At 37.6% G+C, this 22,776-nt stretch overlaps 1 protein-coding gene and 1 long non-coding RNA gene across 2 annotated transcripts; both read right to left on the bottom strand.

Moving 5' to 3' along the window:
• Positions 1 to 594: 594 nt before the first annotated feature.
• On the bottom strand, positions 595 to 2,411 carry LOC145421478 (uncharacterized). Its single transcript, XR_013902847.1, has 2 exons — positions 1,423 to 2,411; positions 595 to 843 (listed from the first exon to the last, which is right to left on the bottom strand). It is a non-coding gene; the product is annotated as an uncharacterized LOC145421478 (long non-coding RNA).
• A 903-nt stretch (positions 2,412 to 3,314) lies between these two features.
• Positions 3,315 to 22,173, bottom strand: muc5e (mucin 5e). The gene is made up of 45 exons (XM_080291857.1): positions 22,125 to 22,173; positions 21,803 to 21,847; positions 21,428 to 21,653; positions 20,779 to 20,908; positions 20,611 to 20,674; positions 18,843 to 18,925; positions 18,463 to 18,658; positions 18,161 to 18,286; positions 17,945 to 18,065; positions 17,689 to 17,824; positions 17,523 to 17,600; positions 17,364 to 17,433; positions 17,124 to 17,261; positions 16,482 to 16,631; positions 16,237 to 16,331; positions 15,874 to 16,006; positions 15,490 to 15,733; positions 15,316 to 15,356; positions 15,105 to 15,193; positions 14,804 to 14,958; positions 14,591 to 14,729; positions 14,176 to 14,280; positions 13,734 to 13,928; positions 13,475 to 13,547; positions 13,199 to 13,368; positions 12,252 to 12,408; positions 11,849 to 11,953; positions 11,624 to 11,765; positions 11,471 to 11,499; positions 9,750 to 10,892; positions 9,591 to 9,659; positions 9,222 to 9,428; positions 8,850 to 9,091; positions 8,556 to 8,742; positions 8,256 to 8,478; positions 7,886 to 8,058; positions 7,668 to 7,737; positions 6,989 to 7,098; positions 6,852 to 6,883; positions 6,556 to 6,709; positions 4,668 to 4,705; positions 4,440 to 4,547; positions 4,102 to 4,141; positions 3,879 to 3,987; positions 3,315 to 3,679 (listed from the first exon to the last, which is right to left on the bottom strand). Exons 1-45 carry the CDS (start codon positions 22,171 to 22,173, stop codon positions 3,517 to 3,519), a joined length of 6,552 nt encoding a protein of 2,183 aa, XP_080147983.1. The 3' UTR covers positions 3,315 to 3,516.
• Between the last annotated feature and the right edge of the window lie 603 nt (positions 22,174 to 22,776).

Raw genomic sequence — 22,776 nt, 5'->3', positions numbered from 1 at the left:
GTTTTCCACTGAAGGCCTGATGGGAGGTCAACGGTTGCTTTGTGTGTTTGAGTAAGTATAACTCAGGCACGATGGAGGTATTTGTTCAAAAATGACCAAAGGTTTTATTGACATTAAGAAGTACCATACTCCAATCTGTGTAAGGTAGGTAAAAACAAGCATGTACTCAAACACGGGTCATCCATGACTAGGCTACGTTCACACTGCAGGCAAAAGCGCATCAAATCCGATTTTTTGACCCTATGCGACCCATATCCGATCATGCTACACAGCAAATCCACCATGTCCAAATTAACACTGTCGGATTTGATTTCAACACTATTAAAGTGTCTATATGGGTCCACACCAGAGAGTGTTAATTTAACTCTTTTTGGAGAGTTGGTACGTTAACTCTGATTTAGTGTTAAACACCAAATCTGTCTGGAGTTGATAATTTAACACTTGGTGTTAAGAGTTTATATATTAACTCTCAAAGAGTATTTTAGTTTAACTACGTAAGAGTTATCTTCTAATTCATTCTAAAAAGCAGGAATTTTACTGTTCTGAACTTCTAGAAATTTCTTTTGGAAATAAACATTTACTAAAAAGATGCAATGGTTTTTGAAAAACTTTTATTCTGAACTGTGCACCACAATTTCAAAACATTTTCTGAAAGATGTAACAGTATACATGTTCTCACTTTCATTAGAATTTTGTTTATCAAAAGGTCTGACATGGTAAATGCAAATAACAGCATTCTCAACACTTATTTCTTCAATACAATATGCATGTCCTTCATTCATCACTTTGTGGAACTTCAGCGCACTTCTGCTCTCCCCCATATTCCATCTTCACAAGCATATCCTGTGCAGAGATTGAATAAAAATTAGTTGACACTAATTAACGGCACAAATAATCCAGTAAACAATTGCAGCACAGTAAAAAAAAGGAATCCTCTTTGAGCCATTACTTGTGTAAAGTATTTTCCCAAAAGACAAAGACACAGGCAACAGGTAATACTGAACTAAATGTAAAACCTCAACCTTTTTCATTTTTACCTAAACCGTGTGCACAAAACTCTGAAGGGATCTATGCTAACGTAGAATCGAGTCAGGACGTCAGTTATTGCTGTTTGCTCGTTTTTTTTTATGGGCGATCGTTTTCAGGCTTCAAGTAGCACCATTATACCAACATTTCACATTCTAGACATTGTTTTAGGTGTATTTGACCAAAAGTTTGACTGAAAATTCACATGCAAGCTTTTTTTCCAAGGCTGTGGTATTTGCCCGCAAACAATACCTTTCAGCTAGCTAAAACAGAATATTATGCTATCACCGAGCAACACGGCTAATGCCTTTCACACAGCTTTGTCTCAACTCCAAAGAGCCACAGAAGTAAAAGCTCATAATAATAATTGAAACAATCTTTGAAAAAATGACTTACCAAGCATGGCAAACAACTCAAATATGTAGAGCAAAATGTTCTGAAACGGCTTCACTTCAGCTTCGATTGGAGCCGTGCTGGGGGCGGAGTCTGTGAATTTGCTCTATTGGTGTCATAGCCCCTCTAGGAGTTCAGAGTTAAGAGGTCAAGAGTTAATGTTTCCATTGTAACACCTCCAGATTTGACAGAGAAACACTCATTTTTAACACTCGATTTTAACTACTATCATTTTACACCTCAGAGTTACATTAAAAGAATGTGACTCTACTTAGAGTAAAATTAACTCTACTTTTGCAAGGAGACTATTAACACCAAAAAATTTAACACTTTTGAATTTGCTGTGTATGACAGTGTGAACGGCGCAAATCCGATATTTTCAAATCCGATCTGGGTCACTTTCGTATGTGGTACTGAATCCGATACATATCCGATGTTTTAGAAAGCGACTGCTGTTTGAACGGTCAAGTCGCATTAAATCCGCCTTTTACGTCACCGACACAAGACTGAAGCCAATTATCAGCGCCAGAGAAGCGCCCGAGAAGACATCGCGAACGCTTCCTGGCCATCCAGTGTAGATGTCAGTGAAACTGTTGGGAAGACAACGTAAACATTTTATTTGTACTGTATAATCTGCAGATTCTGACAGAAATCTACAGCTATCCTTTGAAGCACCGCTCCTCTCTTAAACGGCAATAAGGATCATTATTAGGTTATTTACATTATTATGTAAATAACAAAATAACTTAAAGCAAAAATTGGGAAACGTGAAGACCGAAGTCTTTATATTAAGGGCCATCAGTCAAACAATACTGTTGCTCTGGGTCTAAACAGAGCGCGTTGTGTGTGACATCTTCTTTTGCGCATGCGGGCCGCTTTGAGCGTTCACACTAGAGCGCGTTTGCTGTCGCATTTTATTTGTAGTGTGAACGAGCAGACAAAAAAATCGGATTTGATCAAAAAATCGGAATTGAGCATTAAGACCTGCAGTGTGAACGTAAAGGCTGGCAACTGGAAAAAGAGAATGCATTGAAACATTCAGAGTATTGCCAACACCAAATGCTGGATATTAATAAAGGCTTTAAAGCAAGACCTGGTAGCAATATTAAGACATACTTTTGCACTTTTTCTCAACGGGTTATTATCTGTGGGTAAACTTAATTTCTTATTCATTTAAAAATTGCAAAATGTGAACATGTCTAAATACCTTCTACAGAAACCTTTTGTGAAACATTTAAACTATAACTAACATGTGCATAATTAACTCGTTCAAAATGTTCTCGTTCTCTTAACTGGGACTAGTAGGTTTGAGTCTATTACTCCAGTTCTTTCTGACCTGCACTGGCTCCCCATTAAATATCATATTGATTTTAAAATCTTATTGCTCGCTTTTAAAATCATAAATAATACCGCACCCAGCTATCTTACTGATCTCCTCAGCTTAGATCAGCAGGCCAAATGCTCCTGGTGCGACCTAGATCTCGGCTTAAGACCAGAGGTGACTGTGCATTAGCCTCTGTTGCACCCTACCTCTGGAATAATCTCCCTCAAGCTATTTGCGCGTCTGATTCAACTAAATCTTTTAAATCTCAATTAAAAAGTTATTTATTTAGCCTATCCTTCCCGGCTTCCTAGAGCTCGCATTTGTAAGTGTGCTGTAATTTATCTTTTTGCTCTGATTAATGTTTATAATGATTTCATTTCATTTCATTGCCTTTTGGCTTGTGCCTACTGTATTCTTGGTTAGTTATGTCTCCCTCCTGTCAATATATTTGTATCTTTTATTGCTTTTATTTGATTCTGTGAAGCACTTTGGCATACCTCTGGTTTTTAAATGTGCTATATAAATAAAATTGTATTGTATAATTTTTAAAAAATACACTGAGACAAATGGGTAGGAATCGTGATGAAGTTTATTATGGAGTTTTTACATTCAAGAAAACAGAGAATACATGCCTTCATAATAGCAAATCATTCACTTTATTTGATATAAAACTTATTCAGCATTTACTTTATATAAGGAACAACATTTTAATACATTTAGTTTTCATGTGACAGTCTAATGGATAATTCTTTCTTTCATCTGAGTTTTATTTTTCAGCTTGAGCCGGAAGATCTACAAGCACAGCTGGTGATGTGCTTGTAGTAGTATTGTCTCGTACTGAGGTCAGAGCAAAGCAGAGTCACGGGCCTCCTCTCTGATATCCAGTCCAGACAGCATGTGTTGCGCTGCTCCAACAGGTCACCATGTAACTCCACCCTGTTGCAGAGGAGAATGGGAGTGGGTGAAAGTGGGATAGAAGAGAGAAACAAAAAATCTAAATTTCAGAAAAATATCCAAAGTTCGCACAGAATTCATACAACGAATCTAGATGCACTTTTCTTTGGTTAGTGATTATGAAGTGAATAACAAGGGCCTCAAATGCATTAATTTGCATCATCACTATTGCTCATCTCACCTTGGCTGAGATTCACATTTCCCCTGACACACAGGCATCTGCATGACAGTGGTGCAGTTATCTACGGTGATGTTGAGGGTGGACATCCTAGCAGCACAGCCCTGGTTACCTGAAGTTTGAAGTAACAAAGTAGAGGTGGAACAATGTAAAGAGTGTGAAATTAAAATAAATAAATTATAGCTTTCATTTCTATGTGAAATGTTAGATTTAGGGTCTGACTTACATGTAAAGCAGCAGTGTTGGTCATCCCAGATTCTGTCCTCCTAGAGAAAAAGCCCCACAAGTTGTAGACTTTAATTCTTGCGCTTGTTCACACAGTATTTAATTGTAGTTTCTAAGCATCTTTTAAGGGTAAGTCTTTCTTTCTCACAGTGCTTGTTCTGACAGTGTTCTTCTATTGTTATTATGTGACATTTAAATATTGAATATAAATAAATTCTAACACTTTAGCTTTGAAAAGCTCTGCAAATAAATGTAAGTACTGTGTAAAGCTTCACCGATATGAGCTTATTATTGTAGAAAATCAATCTAAGATTTTACAGTTTACTTGAACATTTTTACCTCAGAGCAGTTTTCATTGGAGCAGACTTTGGTCTCAGTCTGAATGCCGTCTTTACTGCACTTCAGTGACCTGCAGGGATGGGCAGGATCTGTCCACTGATCTCCCACCTACATGCACAAAGAACATTTTTAATTTAAAATGAAGAATCAGACAATGGTTGACAATGATTAACAATTTCAATCAATTTAGTACAAAGAGACATTACAATAAAATTCAATGCAGCATACCTTGTATATCTTCTCATTATAACTGCAGGTCTTGTCAACTGAAAAAAAAAGACACGTTTTTGTGTGTGTGTTTGACTTTGCTATGTTTTTAACAGCAGACATTTTGATATGAAACACAAGTGTTATTAAGGTTTAACCTAACATTAGTTAATGTGATTTGCAATAAATGTGTGTGCCTAATATTTCATGTCAAAATGTTTCCTAAATGATTAATTAATTAAGAAGAGGCCACTTTAGGCTTCTCCCTCGATACAAGGGGTCACCACAGCAGGTAGCTGCGTTTGAGTTTATGCTGGATGCCCAAATGGGATTTGTGGATGTGAACTACAAACCTTTTACATTCAAATGCATAAATCATTACAATATGGAGCCATCTATTAAACAAATCACCCAAACAAACAAATTAAAAAAACGACAACAAGTAACTGACTCTTCAAATATATTCTGGGTCACTAACAACATCAAAGATGCAGCTTCACACAACTAAAATATATCTGCTAATAGATATAAGGTGTTGTTCTACATGTATTTGTGTATTTGTTACTTGCTCTTCTGCGATGCATTATCACATAATTGCCAGTTGAGATTTGGAAGTATGAACATGTATGCCAAGATATCAGCAGGAATCTCTTATCTCGTATATATGATATTTTTGAAGCATTACCAACAACAAAGTTTGTGAAAACTACTCCAGAACTACTTCTTAATGAATGATGATAGCGATAGGTATGGAAACTGGTATTGGCGGAATCATTCTACCATGCCTATTTTTTAAAACTTTTTGCTGGTAAACTGGTAAAAATGAAGCTTTGGCTTCTAGTTTGGAGTAATCATTGCTGAGAACTAGAGATCACACTTGTTGAGATTAGACTGTATCTAGAGTCAGGGTTAGTTTGTCTATGCCAATTTTTCCCTTTCACTGTCATATTTTCATCATTTTGTGCAACAAATTCCAACTAATTAAAAGCTGAATATTGTGCTGACATTTTGTCCTTGCTTGGAGATAATTTAAATAAAATGGCAATTTATGAAAAAAATCAAAATTTGCAGTCCTGTTTGACCTTATAGTTATGGAATATAATAATTAATTGTTTGTTTTGTGGGGAGGTTTGCAATCATACACTGCAAAATCTCCAGTGTTAAATTGACACTAGAAAGTGTCTATATGTGTCCACTCTTTTGAGTGTTAAATTAACACTTTTGACAGTGTTATATTTCTAACAGGAAGCTAGTCAGTGTTGAAGATTAACAATGACTAACACTGAGCAGTGCTGATTTGCTATCATTTGCAGTGTACTTCAAATATAACTTCCAAATTGAGTGTACAGGAAAGGAAAATACCTGGAGGTTAGACAATGTTAAGTTCATAATATACCCAACCCCTGAAAAGTAAGTTTACTTACCAGGTAATATTGGAAAATATTGTTTGTCTTTCTACAAAATTACCAAAAAATTATGCAGTGCTTTAAATTACTTATTAAGTACTTAAATTGACTTATAATACAATCATTTGTTTTCTGTAAAAATCTGATTTGTTACCCTCTTGTTCCACTTTACCTACTTTTAAGTATTTGTACTTTATTTAAATATATTGTCATTTATTTTAAATACATTGAAAATCTGATTAATTACAAGTGAATTGCACCTTTAATCATGGGCCATATTAAAGATTGTTACCCAACATACTTATTTGATAAGTACGGCTAATGTGATTACCAATTTTAGGAACAGCGCATTACCTTACTTTGTTGCAAATACATTTGACTAAAGCACATGTCATTACGCAAAAAAAAAAAAATACAGAAATTCTATAATTCTAAAAGATACTGAAAACTTTAAAAAAATCAATCATTAACTGAACTAGAAAATATGAAACACCTTTACTTACCACAAATCGCATCACCACAGCAGGAAGTGTTTATCAAAACTGCATTGGGGCCACAGAGGGGAGCTGGCTTAGGAGGTGGTGGAAAGCACTCTTCAGTCATAGTCTGGTTGTTACATCTACACAGTTTGCAGTTGGACTGCCAGACTTCACCAGGCTGAAACACACATACAGAAATATTTGTAAATCTACACTCAGATCTAATACTAATACGCTTAAATTATTTGAGCTAAACTGTTGATTACAGAATGTGTCACATAACAGCAGCATCCCTGTGGAAATTTGTAGCTTTTACTTACAAGTTTAGGTTCTCCACTTGGTCCTTTGCAATCTTTAGGGAAAAAAGAAAGAAAATCCTTTATTTATCTTCCTGTAAAAGACTTCAAACAAAAATTGTCTAGGTGTCATTGTCATCATCTTAGGCTATACAACTTACAGGAACAAACAGGCAAACAGATGTTTGAGTGATTTCCTGCTCTGGTCAGGTTGCTGGGACAGAAACAACCTGTGCTTTTTTTTTCAAGCAAAGCTCCTGGATAGCGCACGCTAAAAAGCCGGAGAAAAGCATGAAAATGGTGTAAATCTTCAGAATAGTATATGAAGGAAAAACATGTGGAAATTACAAGGTGCAATCAGAAAACAGCTTCCCCAATAAAAATCGAAACATATCTAATTTCAGATATGGGATGGCCAACAAACACATTGTTTCAATGCACCAGACGTGAAGCTGCCAGACACACCAAATTTCATAAGGTATCCCTTAAATGAGATTCCTCAGAAAATTATAGTAAAACTCAGCCTTGAAAATCTTACGTTGATTAAATTCATGGTGCGAAACTCCACTGATTGTCAAACAAGACAGTGAGGTCACATTCAGAACCCAGTGCATTCAAGCATTTACACTCTGGACTCTTAAAAAGTGCTGTTTGGCTCCTTGACATAAAAGTTATTCCAGTTTGACACAGAAGTTGATGCAAGTGGTAAAACTAGTCTAAACCTAGCCTCCCAGGAGGCTTTCCTAATGTGCCTTGGAGAAGACCACAAAGAGATCAGTCTTATATGACCAAGCTGATTAACTTTTTATCTGCATCACACCAAAAGTAAAGTTTCCTAACCCTCCATAGCAGAAGTCATCCAACTTTGTGCTGCATTCTCTGTAAACCAATCCTTCTGGACATGGCACATCTGAAACACGATCAAGGACACTGACGTTAATAATACATCAATTTAAATTAGAACTTGCAAAGAAAGCAAATTTATTCATAAATCACTTAATTTCTAGCTTTACTGGTTTGCCATGTTAATTGTAAGACAAAAAAAAGACGATGCATACCACAGGTTCCATTAGTCAGTCCTCTCCAGTCAATACAGAAACCAAAGCTTTTACATTCTCCTGCAGCTTGCTCCAGAGATGAGCAAGAACCATTTAGGTTCCTGCATGAATCAAACTCACAGTTCTTCTTTTTAAGGTTTAGATCCACGTAGTTGCTGCAGTTTTCAAAGACACTGGAGAAATTGAAACAAAGTGAATTTAAGAATATTTGCTGAAATTATACACAAAGAGACAGAGAGCCACACACTATTACAATTAATAATCAAAATAAAGCAGTATATAACATGTAGATTTATCATGAAGTACACTTGAAGCAGTTTTAACACAACAAATCCATGATTAGTAGGCTACATTCATGTGTGGACCTTACGGGTGGAGTAGAAGTTCACATAATGGGTTTGGAGGGCAGGGAGGCGGAGGTGGGGGAGAAGGTACTGAGGTTGGCCCAGGAAGACAGGGTACATCCCTTGGTGCAGAATTACAGGCAGGCTTCAGAGGATCTGGATACACCCAGTCATAGGCCGTCTTATCACAGCAGCTGTCATCCTCAATCTGCCCTCCTTTACGAATACACGATGCTCCACCACACACACCTGGAGGGAGAATTGATAAGTGAGCTCTGATAAGCTTATACTTCTAACACACTTCTAGCACTCCATCCAGTACTCACCGCATTGTCCCTGGGTGTTATTGACGAAATGCTCCATGGCCAGGTTCACAACCAGGGTATAGGATGGAGTGAGGGAGACATATGAACGAATCTCTGGGAGATGAATTGACACCATGTACCCCGTGGTCTCAAATCTGAAACCATTCTCCTCATATGGTGGTTGGACTGTCACATTGTTCAGTGTAGCCTAAAGTATAATAACATTATCATCAAAATTAGCTGTCTTTCCAGTGAGTATTCTCAGTTACAAACTGCTGTATAATTACTGAATATGGATGCATGATGAAATCCTACCTGTACTACAAACAATTGTGTGTTGATGTTGAGCGCAGCTACATTGTTTTGATATTTCAGAATGAGTCCTTTGGCACAGGAGCCTTGCAGGCCCGGCACGCAATAAAAGTTGTCCACAGCAATGGTCAGATTATGACGTGGTGACTGCTCCTCCACCAAGACGTAGGAGCACTGATCCAAGAAATCAAAGGGTATTCCTTGGAAAGAAACATAGTGGGGATCCCCAAACAGCTCACAGTGACCTGGGAATGGATAAAAACACAATTTGGATTTCAGCTAAAAATAAGAATCTGTCAAAATGCCAACCTGAGCCAGCTGCACAACTCTAATAATGACATTCTGGGTTAGTCAGTCAGTGGTATGGTCACTTACAGTCACATTTCCATGTTTCACAGCATCCATCCGAGACCTTTACGGCCCGTTCTCTGGGACAGGGCAGAGCTGTAGACTTTGGGCAAACCACTGGGGTCAACTCTATCTTTCCACCAACACAGTGCTTATCAAAGCAGTCCTCTGACCATGTCTCCCCACAAATCCAGCTTTTTTTACTCTTCAGGTCTACACATCTACAGACTGGTGCTGTGGCAGAAAACAGGGAACACAAAAATACAGAAACATTGATTAGGTTATTCTCGTGAATGACTACTATGATCATAAATGAAAATGTCTAGTTGGTAGTTAGTTAGGTGGTTGTAGACATAGTAAATATTGTGGGAGCTTCTGTGCTGGTAGCAGTCATACCTGACGTAGTTGTTGCATTGGTTGCAAACGTGCTTGTTGGCCGAAGTGTTCCAAATGTTGTGGGAAATACTGCCAGAGATATAATATCGTTTAGGTTACTCACATAAACGACTGCTATGATGATGAATGAACAGTGCAAAACAGATACATAACATTTACCTTGGGAGTTGTTCTGAGGTGGTGTTGTTGTGATTGGGGGTCCTGTATTAATTTCGGGTGTGGATTCTGTATTAATAGATGAAAATGTTGTGGTGCCTACTGAAGTGCTATGGTTTCCCATTGTTGTAGCACCTGTTTCTGTTATTTCTGTTTGTCCAGATGTTGTCACAGTATTAGTTATCAGTGGCGACGTAGATTTAGATGTTGTTGATTCAGAGTGGGAGGTAGTAGGTTGGGTGGTTGTAGTAAATACAGTGGGAACTTCTGTGCTTATTGCTGTCAGACCTGAGGTTACAGCAGATGTAGAATTGGTTGCAAAGGTGCTGGTGGACTGAAGTGTAGTGACTGTTGGCTGCGTATGTTTTGTCGATGGTGGAGGTGTTGAGACATATGTTGATATAACTGTGTTTGTCGGCTCTGATTCTGTGGCCCGTGTTGTTGAAGCATTAAGGAATGAAGTACTTGTAGGTAGGTAAGAGGTTGAAAGTACTGTACTAGCAGATTCAGTGGGAGTCTCTGTTATAGACTCTGTTACTGTTGTAGGGTGTGTCGAGTGAGTTGCAGATGTTGAAAAAGTTGACAGTGATGTGGAGAGTGTGCTGATAGTAGCTGTAGTTGTGTTAGCTTCTGTAGGGGCTATTGAGGTAATGGTGGTAGGTAAAGTAGTTGTTGGTTTAGTGGTGTAAAATTCAAATGACCGATTGTTACCGGTCACTGGATCACTGGTAAAAGTCGCCATTGTTGTAGCAGTGGTGGTGGACCCTGTGGTTCCAGTTGTAGTTTTAGTAGTTGCTGCAGATGTAGTAGTGGGCGTTATTAACCATGTTTCGCTGGTACTTGAAGTAGTCGTAGTGTTTGGTTCAGAGGTGGTGGGGGACCATGTTACAGTAGTAGTTGAAGTAGCTGTAGTTGTTGGCACAGGAGTTGTTAATATAGCAGAAGTGGAGGGCATTGTTGACCATGTTTTACTAGTAGATGAAGTTAGTAGAGAGGTAGCAGTGGGTGTCGACCATGTTTCAGGGGTAGTTGAGACTGTGGTAGTGGTAATCACTGGTGTAGTAGTAGTAGTAGTTGTTTCACTTGTAGTTGAAGCAGTTGTTTTGAGAGATGTTATTAGTGTGGTGGTAGTTGTGGGCGGAAGTGCTGTTGAATTAAAATTGATAATAAGTGCAATTATTAAAAGAAGGATCCATAAAAGCACATATTATTTAAAAATAATAATAAATTTCAATAATATTTCCTTGTATTCTCTATCATTACATTACATATGTTTGCCTTCAGTAACGTTTTTTACCCATTATCACTCCCAACTCCTCACATGTAGACACAATTGATCCCATACACATCACATTTTAACATGCTGGGTATTACTTTGTATTTCAGCATAGAAGATAATTTGATAGATTTAAATAGTAGTCGCACAATGTCTGAAATAGAGACAAATTTTCTCTGCTGGTTTGTAATGTAATGTCACTCATGGTTACCAAGGAAATGGTGACAAATCTAGTTGAAGATGAAAATCCAAATTCTCTTTTCAAAATGTGGATAACATGTTTTTCTACAACTAGCCAAGTTATGTTGCTCCCTGTGCTTTTACTATCTCATAGCCCTGATTGGTCAGGAGTCCTGAACAAGCACCAATATGTTGTGAGTTAGAATTGAAAATGAATTGTTTTATCGGCCACGTATAGTACACACATGAATGTATTTTTTATACTTACGGCATTTAATTGTTCCATTTTCACAGGAGCTGAATAAAATAGGAGAGTAAGAAATAACCAGCCGTCAGTGTAACTAACAACACAACTTCATGACAATTGCATGGAAAATGTAGATATTTGCATGCCATATATATTGTGAATGTGTCAACTTACCATTCAAAAGAGTTTATTTTCACCACTTGTCCAGGTCGTACAGTCGTGTCATTAAAATAACAAGAGCAGTTCCTCAATGTGGTACAATCACCAGTATTCTCATCATAGTATGGCTTTTCCTTTGGACATCTGGGGTAGCAGCCTTTTCCAAAAAGTAAATATACTCAGTTGTTTGTGCAAGCTGAACTTTAACATGTTAGACTATAACTGAGAAACATTGGTTACCTTCCAGCTTCTGAGTGAAGTCTTTGCCACAGGTCAGAATCCTACCACAGGCTTCATAATGCCAGCTACACTGGCCCTTTTCATTGTAGTAGTCACAGTAGACGGCTAAGATGTAAATTATCACAGTTTATGTTTTGTTGTATTCAGTGTTTTGTAACCTTCAAAAAACATTGATCGCATCATGCAGATTGTTGTACATATCCTTTGATAGTGCCATATCTATTGTCGCTCATGAGTATATTGACAATAACTAAAATACAATAAAATAAAACTGAATTTAACATTAAGCAATGCAGGGTGTGTGTTGGCAAGAACTGAAGCACAGAAAAGAATTTATATAAGCTGGACTGATGATTGGCTGACGACATGCACACCTTATGTGGGGAAAAAGCTTAAAACTTACGGCACATATCAGGTGTCCTCCAATCTATGCAGACGTCCTGGTCACTGCAGGCCTCTGCATAAGCTGCCACAGCTGTGCAGAAACCCAGGAATTTCCCTTCAAACTCACAAGAGCAGGATTCCTGCACACAGGCATGGTAGTAGGGCTCTGGATCCACCTGAGGATCAGTAAACATCAGAGTTGGGAAGTACCTGACTGCAAGTTGTACTTCAATCACAACAAAAATGCAGATGTAATGTTTAACTTTTACCGGCATTAAAATCAGCACAAAAACTTTCATCATGTGGCTTTCCATGGTTGTTGTAATGTGTGGGTGGCTCAGAACCTTTATCCACAAAGTATATTATAAATTCTCGTGAAAAGTTTATGTGCATAATAACATGCCTTTTTAAGGGGCATGTTTTGGAACAAATTTCAATGCAACACCATCAAAGGCTGGATGCTGATGGCTTAAAGGTCTCGACAAGCTCCTTTTTGTTCACAGTTTGTTGATGTTGAGCATTGTTTTTTAATTTGTGCTCCCTTTCATCTACTAGTTTTCATTGCCCTAAGCAGTGCTTCTGGATATCCATGTGCACCAAAGTGGTTTTCCTTGCTGCACCTAGAAATGCCTTTTAAGTCTAGGAACTCAAAAATTATTATAATGTTTGCATTACAATTGTTATCAAAAAGCTGTGGAGGAGGGTTTTTTCTCCTTTTTTGCCCAGTTTAAAGATATTTGTTAGGAAAGTAAAAGCAAGAAATGTTATTTAGTTTAATCAAATTAGCTGCAATGCTTATTAAATTTAAAAGAGAAACTGTAATCTAATACATTTTGACAGCAACACTGGTATCAAATTTTCACCGTATACAAAATAAAAGTCCCAATCCTCTCTTTGCGACTCTGCTTAAAAAGTAGTTATTTTTAAGCAAGCACAAGCAACTTGTGTGCAATGTGAAGAACATACTTTCAAGTGACAGTCTTTGAAGGTGCCTCCTTTAAGGATCATACAGCGCCTCTGGGCCCAGGCCGAGCAGTAGGAATTGCGTTCACATGGAAATATCTCAGTGGTCACATCAGTACAAGGGGGAGTTGCTGCCTTCCAGCTGTTGCCAAAGGCCATTGGACTAGAAACCACTAAGAACAGAGTTTTGTTTTTAGTTTGAGTGTCACAGGTAAAGTGTTGGTGTCACTGCAAAGACACCACCCCTAACAAAAAAGGAGAAAAAACTGACTGGTTTACCTGCTGAGCCACTGATCTGCAAGTCATTCAGCTCATTGGAGTCAAAATTCCCACAGAGGCCACACACTCTGTTCTGCAGGTGAGACGGTTTGAAAAAGAAAATGAGTATAAAAAGTACACAGTGGATATGTTATTAATTCAGTTCTGTATTTTTGAATTCTACTTCTCTCCTTTTCAAGCTTTATAGTGAGGATAACAGTATTCTACTACACAAGAATGGTCACGTTTAAAAATCCTTCTTAGCATTTTTATTACTCACCCTCCAGTCTGGATGAAGTTCTACGGTGATCCGGGTGTGTTTGTCCCATATTAGAGTTAGACCTTTGCTGGGTACTGAGATTATGATATAGAGTCCCACTGTGTGTATTGTGTAAAGTGGATCTTGCTGCAAAGTCCAGCCTTTTTGGATTTGCTTGGTCACTCTCATGTCATTCAGGATAAGGGTGACTTTGCTCTGGAAGAGCAAGATAGAAGAACAAGATAAGGGATTATTTTACTGGTATATGGGCAGCTACCTCATAATGCACACCATTAATTCTGCAGCAAGTTATGTTCCATGATTCATGAACGACTTGAGTAAATAACCATCCTTTGACTGAGGTTGATCATTTCCAAGTAAGACAAAAAATACACTAATAAAAACTAGTATAACATGACCACCAAATAAAGGTCAAGGAATATTTAGGGATAGAGCCACTTACCTGTAAGTCCAGTATGATGGAGCGTGAACAGGTGAGTGCCTCATCACAGCAGGGCACACTCTCCACTCGGAGAGAAAAGGTGCCGTTTTGACTTCTGCAGTAATCCTGAAATCGAAAAGCATGGTTAAAACTTCTTTATTATATGTCAAAAATCATGCATTTTGTTGTAGTTATGAACAAATGGTTACCACCATGACTGAAAGTCAACAGCTACAGTTTTTGTAATAGATAGAGAGAGAGAGAGAGAGAGAGAGAGAGAGAGAGAGAGACCTGGACTTTGTGAAAGTGTATGACTTATATCTCCTACATCATGAATCTGCAACTTTAAAAATAGAATTTACATATCTACATTATATATAAATTTTATATCATGCATGTGAACACATTCATGTTTTGTGATTTTTCTGGCTCTCACCTCTACAAGTGTATACTGGCAGTGACCACCAAAGCGATACCATTTAGCGTCAAAGGTCTGATAATGTCCATTTCCATAGACTTGACATGTCCCGGGACACGGCTCATCTGTGCAGTCCCACTGACCCTGACCACAGACACTGCAAGATAAAGTCATAACACTGAGTTTACAGAAAAACAAAACTTTGCGACTGAACCGGTAAAGTAGCGTTACCATTTTTTACAGTTGGTTTTAACAGTCTCTCCTGCCCTGAAGACTTTACCACTGTAGACACAGGTGCAGTTGTCCCTTGATACACAGTTTCCATGGTGATCTTCATATTGATCATGAGGACAATAACAGCCACTCTCACAAGTCACACTGGCAACCTGAAAATCACACCAACCTGAAAATTACACCTTTGTGAGGAGCAAACGTGTTTATTCTAATAACTAGTCACCCTTTAAAAAAAAAAAAAAAACTAAAGATGAAGCCACATTTACATACAAATGGTAATAATTATAAATATACATACCAGTGGTTTGCTGAGACTGTCGCAAGTTTTCTGAGCTGTGTTAACTGGGTATTCTGAGCAGTGCACGCACACCTTTCCATTCCTGCAGCCTGATGCGAACAAATTCATGTATTAAATATATTTCTGAAAGTTTGATATAATAATATGTTTACTGCCGTGACTCTTGCTCATATAGCAATGTATGTCTAGTACAAAAATATAATATATTTACCACAGTCCTTGGAGCACTGCAGTTCTCCATTCTTACAGTTGCTTTTGAAAACACAACATAAGATTAATAAAACTGGAACCATTGTATTTATCATACACCATCAGTTTCATGCTAATACAAAATGTATTTGATCAATTTGAAATTCCTTAAAAAAATCTTTAATGATCAACTCACCACTGTCGTCCATCGATAACAACAGGCCCTGGTGGCGTTATACCGCCGTGATGATGGCATACACATTCAGTCTTTGGTGTACAGATTTGTCCTTGGTTCAGGTGGGTTCCTTCTGGGCAGCCACAGCCCTCCATGGGAGCATCTTCCTGCCCACAGCGAGGATCAGGAGCAGACAGGGAGCGGCATGTATGGTTGCAAGCTCGCACATTGTAGGAGAACTCTTGGTTCTTTTCACATGTCAGTGCTGTGACAAAAATATTTTGATTCACATTTAATAATCTGCTTATACAATGCATCCTGCAAAAACAAGGCAGAAACTGCCTACATAAGACTATAAGTCGTGTGCAGTAAAAGGAAAACATATTTGCATTTTTAAATGCTTACAGCAGTTGGTAGCCTTCCTCCAGTCACCAAGTTCAACTCCAAGACTGGCACATGCTTTGGCATAGTTGCCCAGAGCAACACACAAGCACTGGACCAAATTGGTACCACAGTTACAAGTTCTTAGGATGCAAGCCTGTAAAAATATAGTCGAAGAGTGGAGTAGAAATATATGCACCGGGGTAATGAGTCAAACAAAAATGTATGCATCTGTATGATCAACATGTTCGCCTTAAACTGGTTTAATTTTATATGCATAATGCAGGTTTAAGTTTTCAACTTGTTATAAAGTTATAAATCAATATGTCAGCACGAGTTAGCTTCAGCAGTTTCTTCAGATTTGGTTGAGTAGTAAAACAATCTTACCGTATGGAACTGATCAGTTGGGATGTAGCCATGGCACTTTGCAAATATCCCAGCTGGGTTGTTCAAGACCGAACACTTTTCATCAGCAAATATTTCTGCAGAAATGCATCAAATGCTAAAATAAGTAATGATTTTGCAAAACAATTTAGTATAAAACAGTTTTCTGTGTGTTAAAGACAAAATATAAAAGCATCTTCTCATCTGTGAATTTATAGGACAGTCTACTTTATATGACTGATTGATACCGTTGTCGGTATTAATGCAGGTTGGCGGTATGTTCGGTGTACAACGGCCCACGCTCCAGGACAGCGCAAAAGGTTCAGGTGAGTTCTCGATGATCCCGCTGCTGCTGGTGAAGTCATCTGTGGTGTCCTTGTTGTTGTTGCCACAGAGACCTGAAAGACAGACTTATTATTTTGTCTCAGATTTTTAGAACATTTCCTGCTTGGCAGCCTCCAGTTTGCATAAATACATTTTTATGGTAGAAAATTTGAACATTTATAATGTTTGCTGTGAAAACTGCACATATTTAACAACTTGTAATTTAAGTGCCATTTCTAGAATTCTGTTATATTTGGGTTTTTGTGGTACGGCTTGAGAATTTAAGTGAAAATAGCATTTTCTTTACTTTTGTGACTGAGAATTAAAAAGTATTCTGTATGTCAAAATTTCTGCTGTGAAATCTTTACACAAATTGGAAGAACTGAGCAGAAGGCTTGGTTGTTTCAAGACAGAATAAAATGCTTGTTAAGCTACAAAAATCACATAAAGTTTAAAGTTTGAACTAGAACATTTTTCTGTTTTACCAATAATTTGACAGTTCATAAAATAAATCATGATAAAAGTAATTCCAGGTTTAGTGTGTATTTGTAGACTAATGTACTAACCTGAAATCGTGCCTGTGTGTTTTCCTGGTGGTGTAATGTAAAGTTGGATTTCAGGAGACACCTGGACTTGGATCTTCATACCAAAGGATGTATGGACTTCAACATACATAGAGGACTGCCAGAAAACCAGGGCATGATCTAAAAAGTGAGAGAAATTAGTAAGAGATTTGGTGTTTATGTATCGAAACCATTCAGTATATATTATGAGGCTAGCAGACTAACTAGCATTCTTTTACCTACCAGACTGATGAAGTTCAGTAATTTCTTGGTCTTCAAATTTAACCATGCTGCGTGTGAATGTGTACATTTCCTGCAAATTCCAAATGATGTGCATAATCAGGCTCATTTTTCCTCACTATTAATTGATTTGATAGTTTGTATAGTGTGTGGGATATATACCTGGAAAATCTGGAGAACGACTGTTTGTATAGATGCATGCTTCCCAGAAAATCCAACATTTATTGTCCAGTTTAAGCCCTGCATGTGGTCATGAAAACAACATAGCATCACAATCATGCACAGTCGTCCTAATGTCACATATTTGTGCTGTAGGCTGTGTGTTTACCTGTGAGGCCACATATGTGCATTTACCAGGAACAACATATTTTTTGCCATCGAATGTTGTTACAAATTGCCCTTCAATGTCACATCTGCCTAGGCAGGAATTCTCTGAGCAATTCCATCCTCCACCATCACATATACTAAGGACAAAAGTTTAAAATGTGTTTTAAAAACTTCTAAACACTTTTATGATTCTAAAGTTAAGGGTTTTTATGTATTAAAATTCCAGTATTATTTTATTTTATTTTTTGGCCACTTACCATGCCTGACACTTAGTGTTACGTCTGTCTCCAGTTAAGTAAGTCCTACCAGAGAAGACACAGGGGCAGCTAGGCACACTCACGCAGCGGAAGTCTTCTGCGTGATCATCAAGCACCTTACCTACAATATAATTCAGTAAATTTTTGATGATGAGTTCTGATTAGTTTCATGTGACTTACCAAGGCAAAAAACAAAATACAGTTCATAGTATTCACCCTTTGGACAGACACAAGTGCTGGTGATAGCCTGGCTGGAAAAGCTGGGGTTAGGGTTGGAGCAGCTGGGAATAAATGCATTACCCTCTTCTTTATAAACCAGGTCTCCAGGACACGTCGGCTCAGCTGCATTCATAAAAACAGAAAGGTAAATCCATCATGAAACTAAATGAAATGTCAGTTAGAATTCATCCTTTATCCGTAAAAGCTTAAAAATCCATAAACAAACAACTTTGCGACTACTATTATGAAGCTTTTAACCCTCTTTAAGACTTTAAGAATGATGATAAATGATCACCTACCACATTTGGTTATAGCTCTCCATTTCTGCCACACATAGCTTTTGTTTCCACAGTGCAGGGCAATCTCTTTGAAGAAAGCACAGCGAACGTATTTGCTGTTTTCAAAGCTGTAAATGTTCTCTTCACAGAGTTGGATATAAAATGGTGTTTTAACTTGCAGACACTCCATAGTGTAAGAAAAGAACTCTCTGCATACCTGCAAATATCATTGGAGGAACATTAACATTTTAGACTAACATCTTTTGTACGGCAACATTTATACAATATGATTATATAACTGATCGATTCCTGAAAACATGAAAACAAAAACAAACGAATAAAGAAAAGTGGATTTAAACTATGAAAATGATTGAAAAAAAACTATTGTAACATCAGCTTACTTGGTTAGTGACAAAGACAGGATCTCGCGTTTGACACGTTTCCTGGGTAAGCTTGCTCTCTGTTATCAGCTGCTGCTTGTTGCCTGTTTTCACAAATAAAATGTGCATTCAACTTTGAACAAAATATGCAAAAACAAATGTTTTATATTCCTAGAGATTGTATTTATCTTTTTTCATGAAAGTATGATACATAGAATTTTTAGAGCAACATACTGTGCTGGAAGAAACGGATGACAGCAGTTAGGTAGGGTCTTGTGCATGTCAGTAAATTAATACCAAATTACTTTCTGTACCAATTACAACATTGCTGCAGACTGAAACAGCCAGAGTGCTGGCCAGACTAGAGCCCAGAACACTGAACAAACAAGTGCATATGGCAACAAAGGCCCAAAGTTGAGCAACTGAAAACTACTTAAAGCAAGAATGAGAAAGTATTTCACTTTTAGAAGTTTTCTTCTTTTTCTTCTTTTGAAATGGCCTTCCCAAAGACTCAACCTCAATCCGACTGAATATGTCTGGACTATGCTTAAAAGTCCATACCAGGAAACCAGAGACGAGGTTGTATAATGTATGTAAAACTGTCCTAATTTTCCTCTTATTTACATCTAGCATAACCGATACTATATATTAATTATAATTACTATTGAATTAAGGCCTATATTAACCGCTATTTCAATTATTTCTGCTACCACCAACATTACCATACCAGCTTTATTTATAAAGCACTTTAACATAAAACCAGGGTTCACAAAGATCTGTACATATACAAATAGCATAAACAAACACACAAACAAACAAAGAAATACATAAATAAATAAATAAATAAATAAATAAATAAATAAATAAATAAATAAATAAATAAATAAATAATAAATGAAATCAAACATGTTAAAATAAATTGAGTCAACCTCTTAAAAGAGTGCCAAAGGCTTCAGCAAATAAATATGTTTTAAGAAGCGTAGCTTTATTAAGATGGGCTTTGTTTTGACTAATTGCCTCAAAGGACAAAAGCTAGATAGATCTTACACAGCTCTGACCTGGCTTTCAAGTTTAAGATCTGCCTTCATTTTAACTCCCGGATTAGTGATGATTGGTTTAACATACTGTGCCAGGGAACCAAGATCCGTTTAGTGGTCTCAGAAGTGCCACAAAAAAACCATCACTACTGTTTTATGCTCAATAAAATGCAAAAAGTTCAAAGCCATCCAGGCCCTTATTTCATCAAGACATTTAAGCAAAGGGTCTACAGAGAAACCATTTATCTTTTTAGGAGGGAAATAAATCTGCGAGTCATCGGCATAACAGTGGAAAGAAATCCCATGTTTCCTGAAAATAGAGCCAAGGGGTAGGAGATATAGGGAGAAAAGAAGGAGGCCTAAAACTGACCCCTGTGGTATCCCACATTGAAGAGAAGCAGCAGAGGACACAAACTCCCCAAGTTTCAAAGAGAAAGTTCGCTTTGCCAAATAGGATCTGAACCACTGCAGTACAGCACTCATAACACTGCTCCAAACGGGAAATTAACATTTATGATCCACTGTATCAAAACCAGCTGTTAAATCTAAAAGCACGATAATAAACCACAGTCACCTGAGTCAGTTGCTAAAGACAAATCATTAAAAACTCTTAAAAGGGAAGATTCAGTAGTATGTAAAGCTTTAAAACCAGCCTTTTCTTCACTTGTGTACAATATTGTGCTGTTGCTTATGTTATTAGACTTATACTACAGCTATTAGTTGTTAGTTTATTTGTGCTGTAGGTGACATACTTGTTACGTTGTGTTTTCCACACAGTCCAGTCATGTCAGTGCTCAGCTCTTGCTGCAGCTCCACCTGAACAGCAAATCACATAGAAGCTTCAGGAATTCTTCTTAGGGATTTATAGATTCTGTACATTTGACTTTGTTTAGGCTTTCATACATTATGTATCCTCTTACCCACAAACTGTCTATTCCTCCAGGTACACTATGCCAGGTGACAGAAAGTGGAAGCAATGAGCTCCTCAGTCTAGTGTAGATGCCGTACTGAAAAATATGCTGGTAGGTGTGATCGTATGGAAGGGAGACACTGTAAGAAAATACACAAGGGACACCTGCTCAGAAATGATCGGAGGTCTCACTTCTTCAGTTTTGGAAAATAAGTGAAAAACAGGAAATAATAATACAAAACAGCCTTTGCAGAGAGTGAGAGTATCTAGCGAATAGAATATCGTGTGTTTTTTCATTAAACTCAACCACAAAGACAAACACTTAATAATGCACAGTGTCCCAGGGCCAGCACTAATAATGAACTAGCACTGATGGTAGAAGTGCTGAAATACCTGCGAGCATGATCGGCTTGGTTAGGTGGTTGAGTATGAGTGACATTTGAGTTAATGAACTAAAGTGTCTTTGGACAAAACACTTTGCTGGTGCCTCACATGCTTACGTTAACTGGTGTTCTGGAGCCAAAAAATGAGTAATTTAAGATCAGATGTTAAGAAACAAGGATCAGATTGTGTCTCGTGCAAATGGTATTAGGTTTCAAAGTCAAGCAGTTTTCTTCAAATGAAGCACTAACTTAGTGGATCCATATTTGAGGACAAACCTTTTCTTCTCCACCAGGATGCTTCCATTCTGCAGAACAGTCCGGACTTTGTTCATTGTGATCTCGACTTGAACCAGCAGCCCGCTGTCTCCTCGCCGTATGGTTATGTCGTATTCCACACGATTGTGGGTGAAGCGGGTGAGAGTGAACGGGCAATTGGACCTCACGTAGTAACCCAGGCCTTTGAAGGGCTGGACGACTCCACTGCCATACGTCCTGCAAGTAACTGATCATGGCAAAGTTAAGTTGCTTACAAATTTATCGTTCAGAGATGGACAAGGGACCAAGTAAAGTAATGAAGACTGTGTAATTACTGTAAAAAGGATTGACTCTCTAAAATTAAGTTATCAAGCGACGACACTGACTTATACTCACATTTCTGAGTTTCTTTTGTTGTCACTGATCCACCGGTCCCAAAAACTGAGAGGTAAGGAAAAAAGACAATGTAATAACACTTTAACAACAACATTCAATTACAAGGAAAACTCCTTGTAAATATGAAAATACAGTGCATCATACTGTAGACAGGACAGTATACATCAACATTTTTTCTCTAATGTTTTTCTAAGATAAGAAGGAAAACCATAGTAATGCATGAAATCAATATATAACAAATATTTACACTGCTTTGATTTGTTACTTATTCTGCTTAAAATAATTAATTAATATTCAAAATATATAAATAAATGCATGGTACCTGAGACCAGTAAAAAACAGACAGACAGCATCCGTTGCTGAGGGGTCATTTTCTTCTTTCTGTGCAAGTGCAACCAGGAGGATGTGCCCAACCACCCCACTCCGTCCCTTATATATGCAACGACCATACATACACACACACTGCATGAATCACCACCACCACAGGGATGTGTGAACTAACATGCACACACCTGCTTCTTTACCAGGAAACTAAAAATTTCAAAGAAAATATGGTCATTATGTGATAACAAGGAAATTAATACACAATGCTGAAAAAACAGCTCATTTAAAGCATGCCATTATTCTATAATATAAGGTTACATCAAGAATTCAACAATTCCCTGTACTGATATATATTCCTGTGGGAAATTGCTAGTGTTGCGTATCAAAGAATTTGGCAAAGGAACCCAAAAAGGAATTGGTTCACAAACAAGCTAAAAAGCAGAAACTTAAGACTTTAGATCTTGTGTTTCCTTGTTGAGCAGGTGCCACAAATTAGAAGTGCACAAATCCGTGGGTTTTTTTTTACATTTCCTAAACTGGAAACCGGTAATTTTGTCATGATTCATTCCTTCAGCAAAAAATAAGGTACTTATTACCTTTCTTAAATAATAGCAATATGTCAACTCCATCCTTAATAGGTGAGATATTAA

The sequence above is a fragment of the Astatotilapia calliptera genome, chromosome 17, assembly GCF_964374335.1.
Source record: "Astatotilapia calliptera chromosome 17, fAstCal68.1, whole genome shotgun sequence".
NCBI lineage: Eukaryota > Metazoa > Chordata > Actinopteri > Cichliformes > Cichlidae > Astatotilapia > Astatotilapia calliptera.
This window is presented reverse-complemented; position numbering and strand designations above follow the sequence as displayed.

Excerpts from the sequence above, each read along its gene's own strand:
- muc5e (XM_080291857.1), bottom strand. The coding sequence starts at position 22,173 with ATGACCCCTCAGCAACGGATGCTGTCTGTCTGTTTTTTACTGGTCTCA. Across the intron at positions 14,281-14,590 it reads GCCAGTATACACTTGTAGAG|GATTACTGCAGAAGTCAAAA; the intron begins GTGAGAGCCAGA and ends TTTCGATTTCAG. Across the intron at positions 13,548-13,733 it reads AACTTCATCCAGACTGGAGG|AACAGAGTGTGTGGCCTCTG; the intron begins GTGAGTAATAAA and ends TCTCACCTGCAG.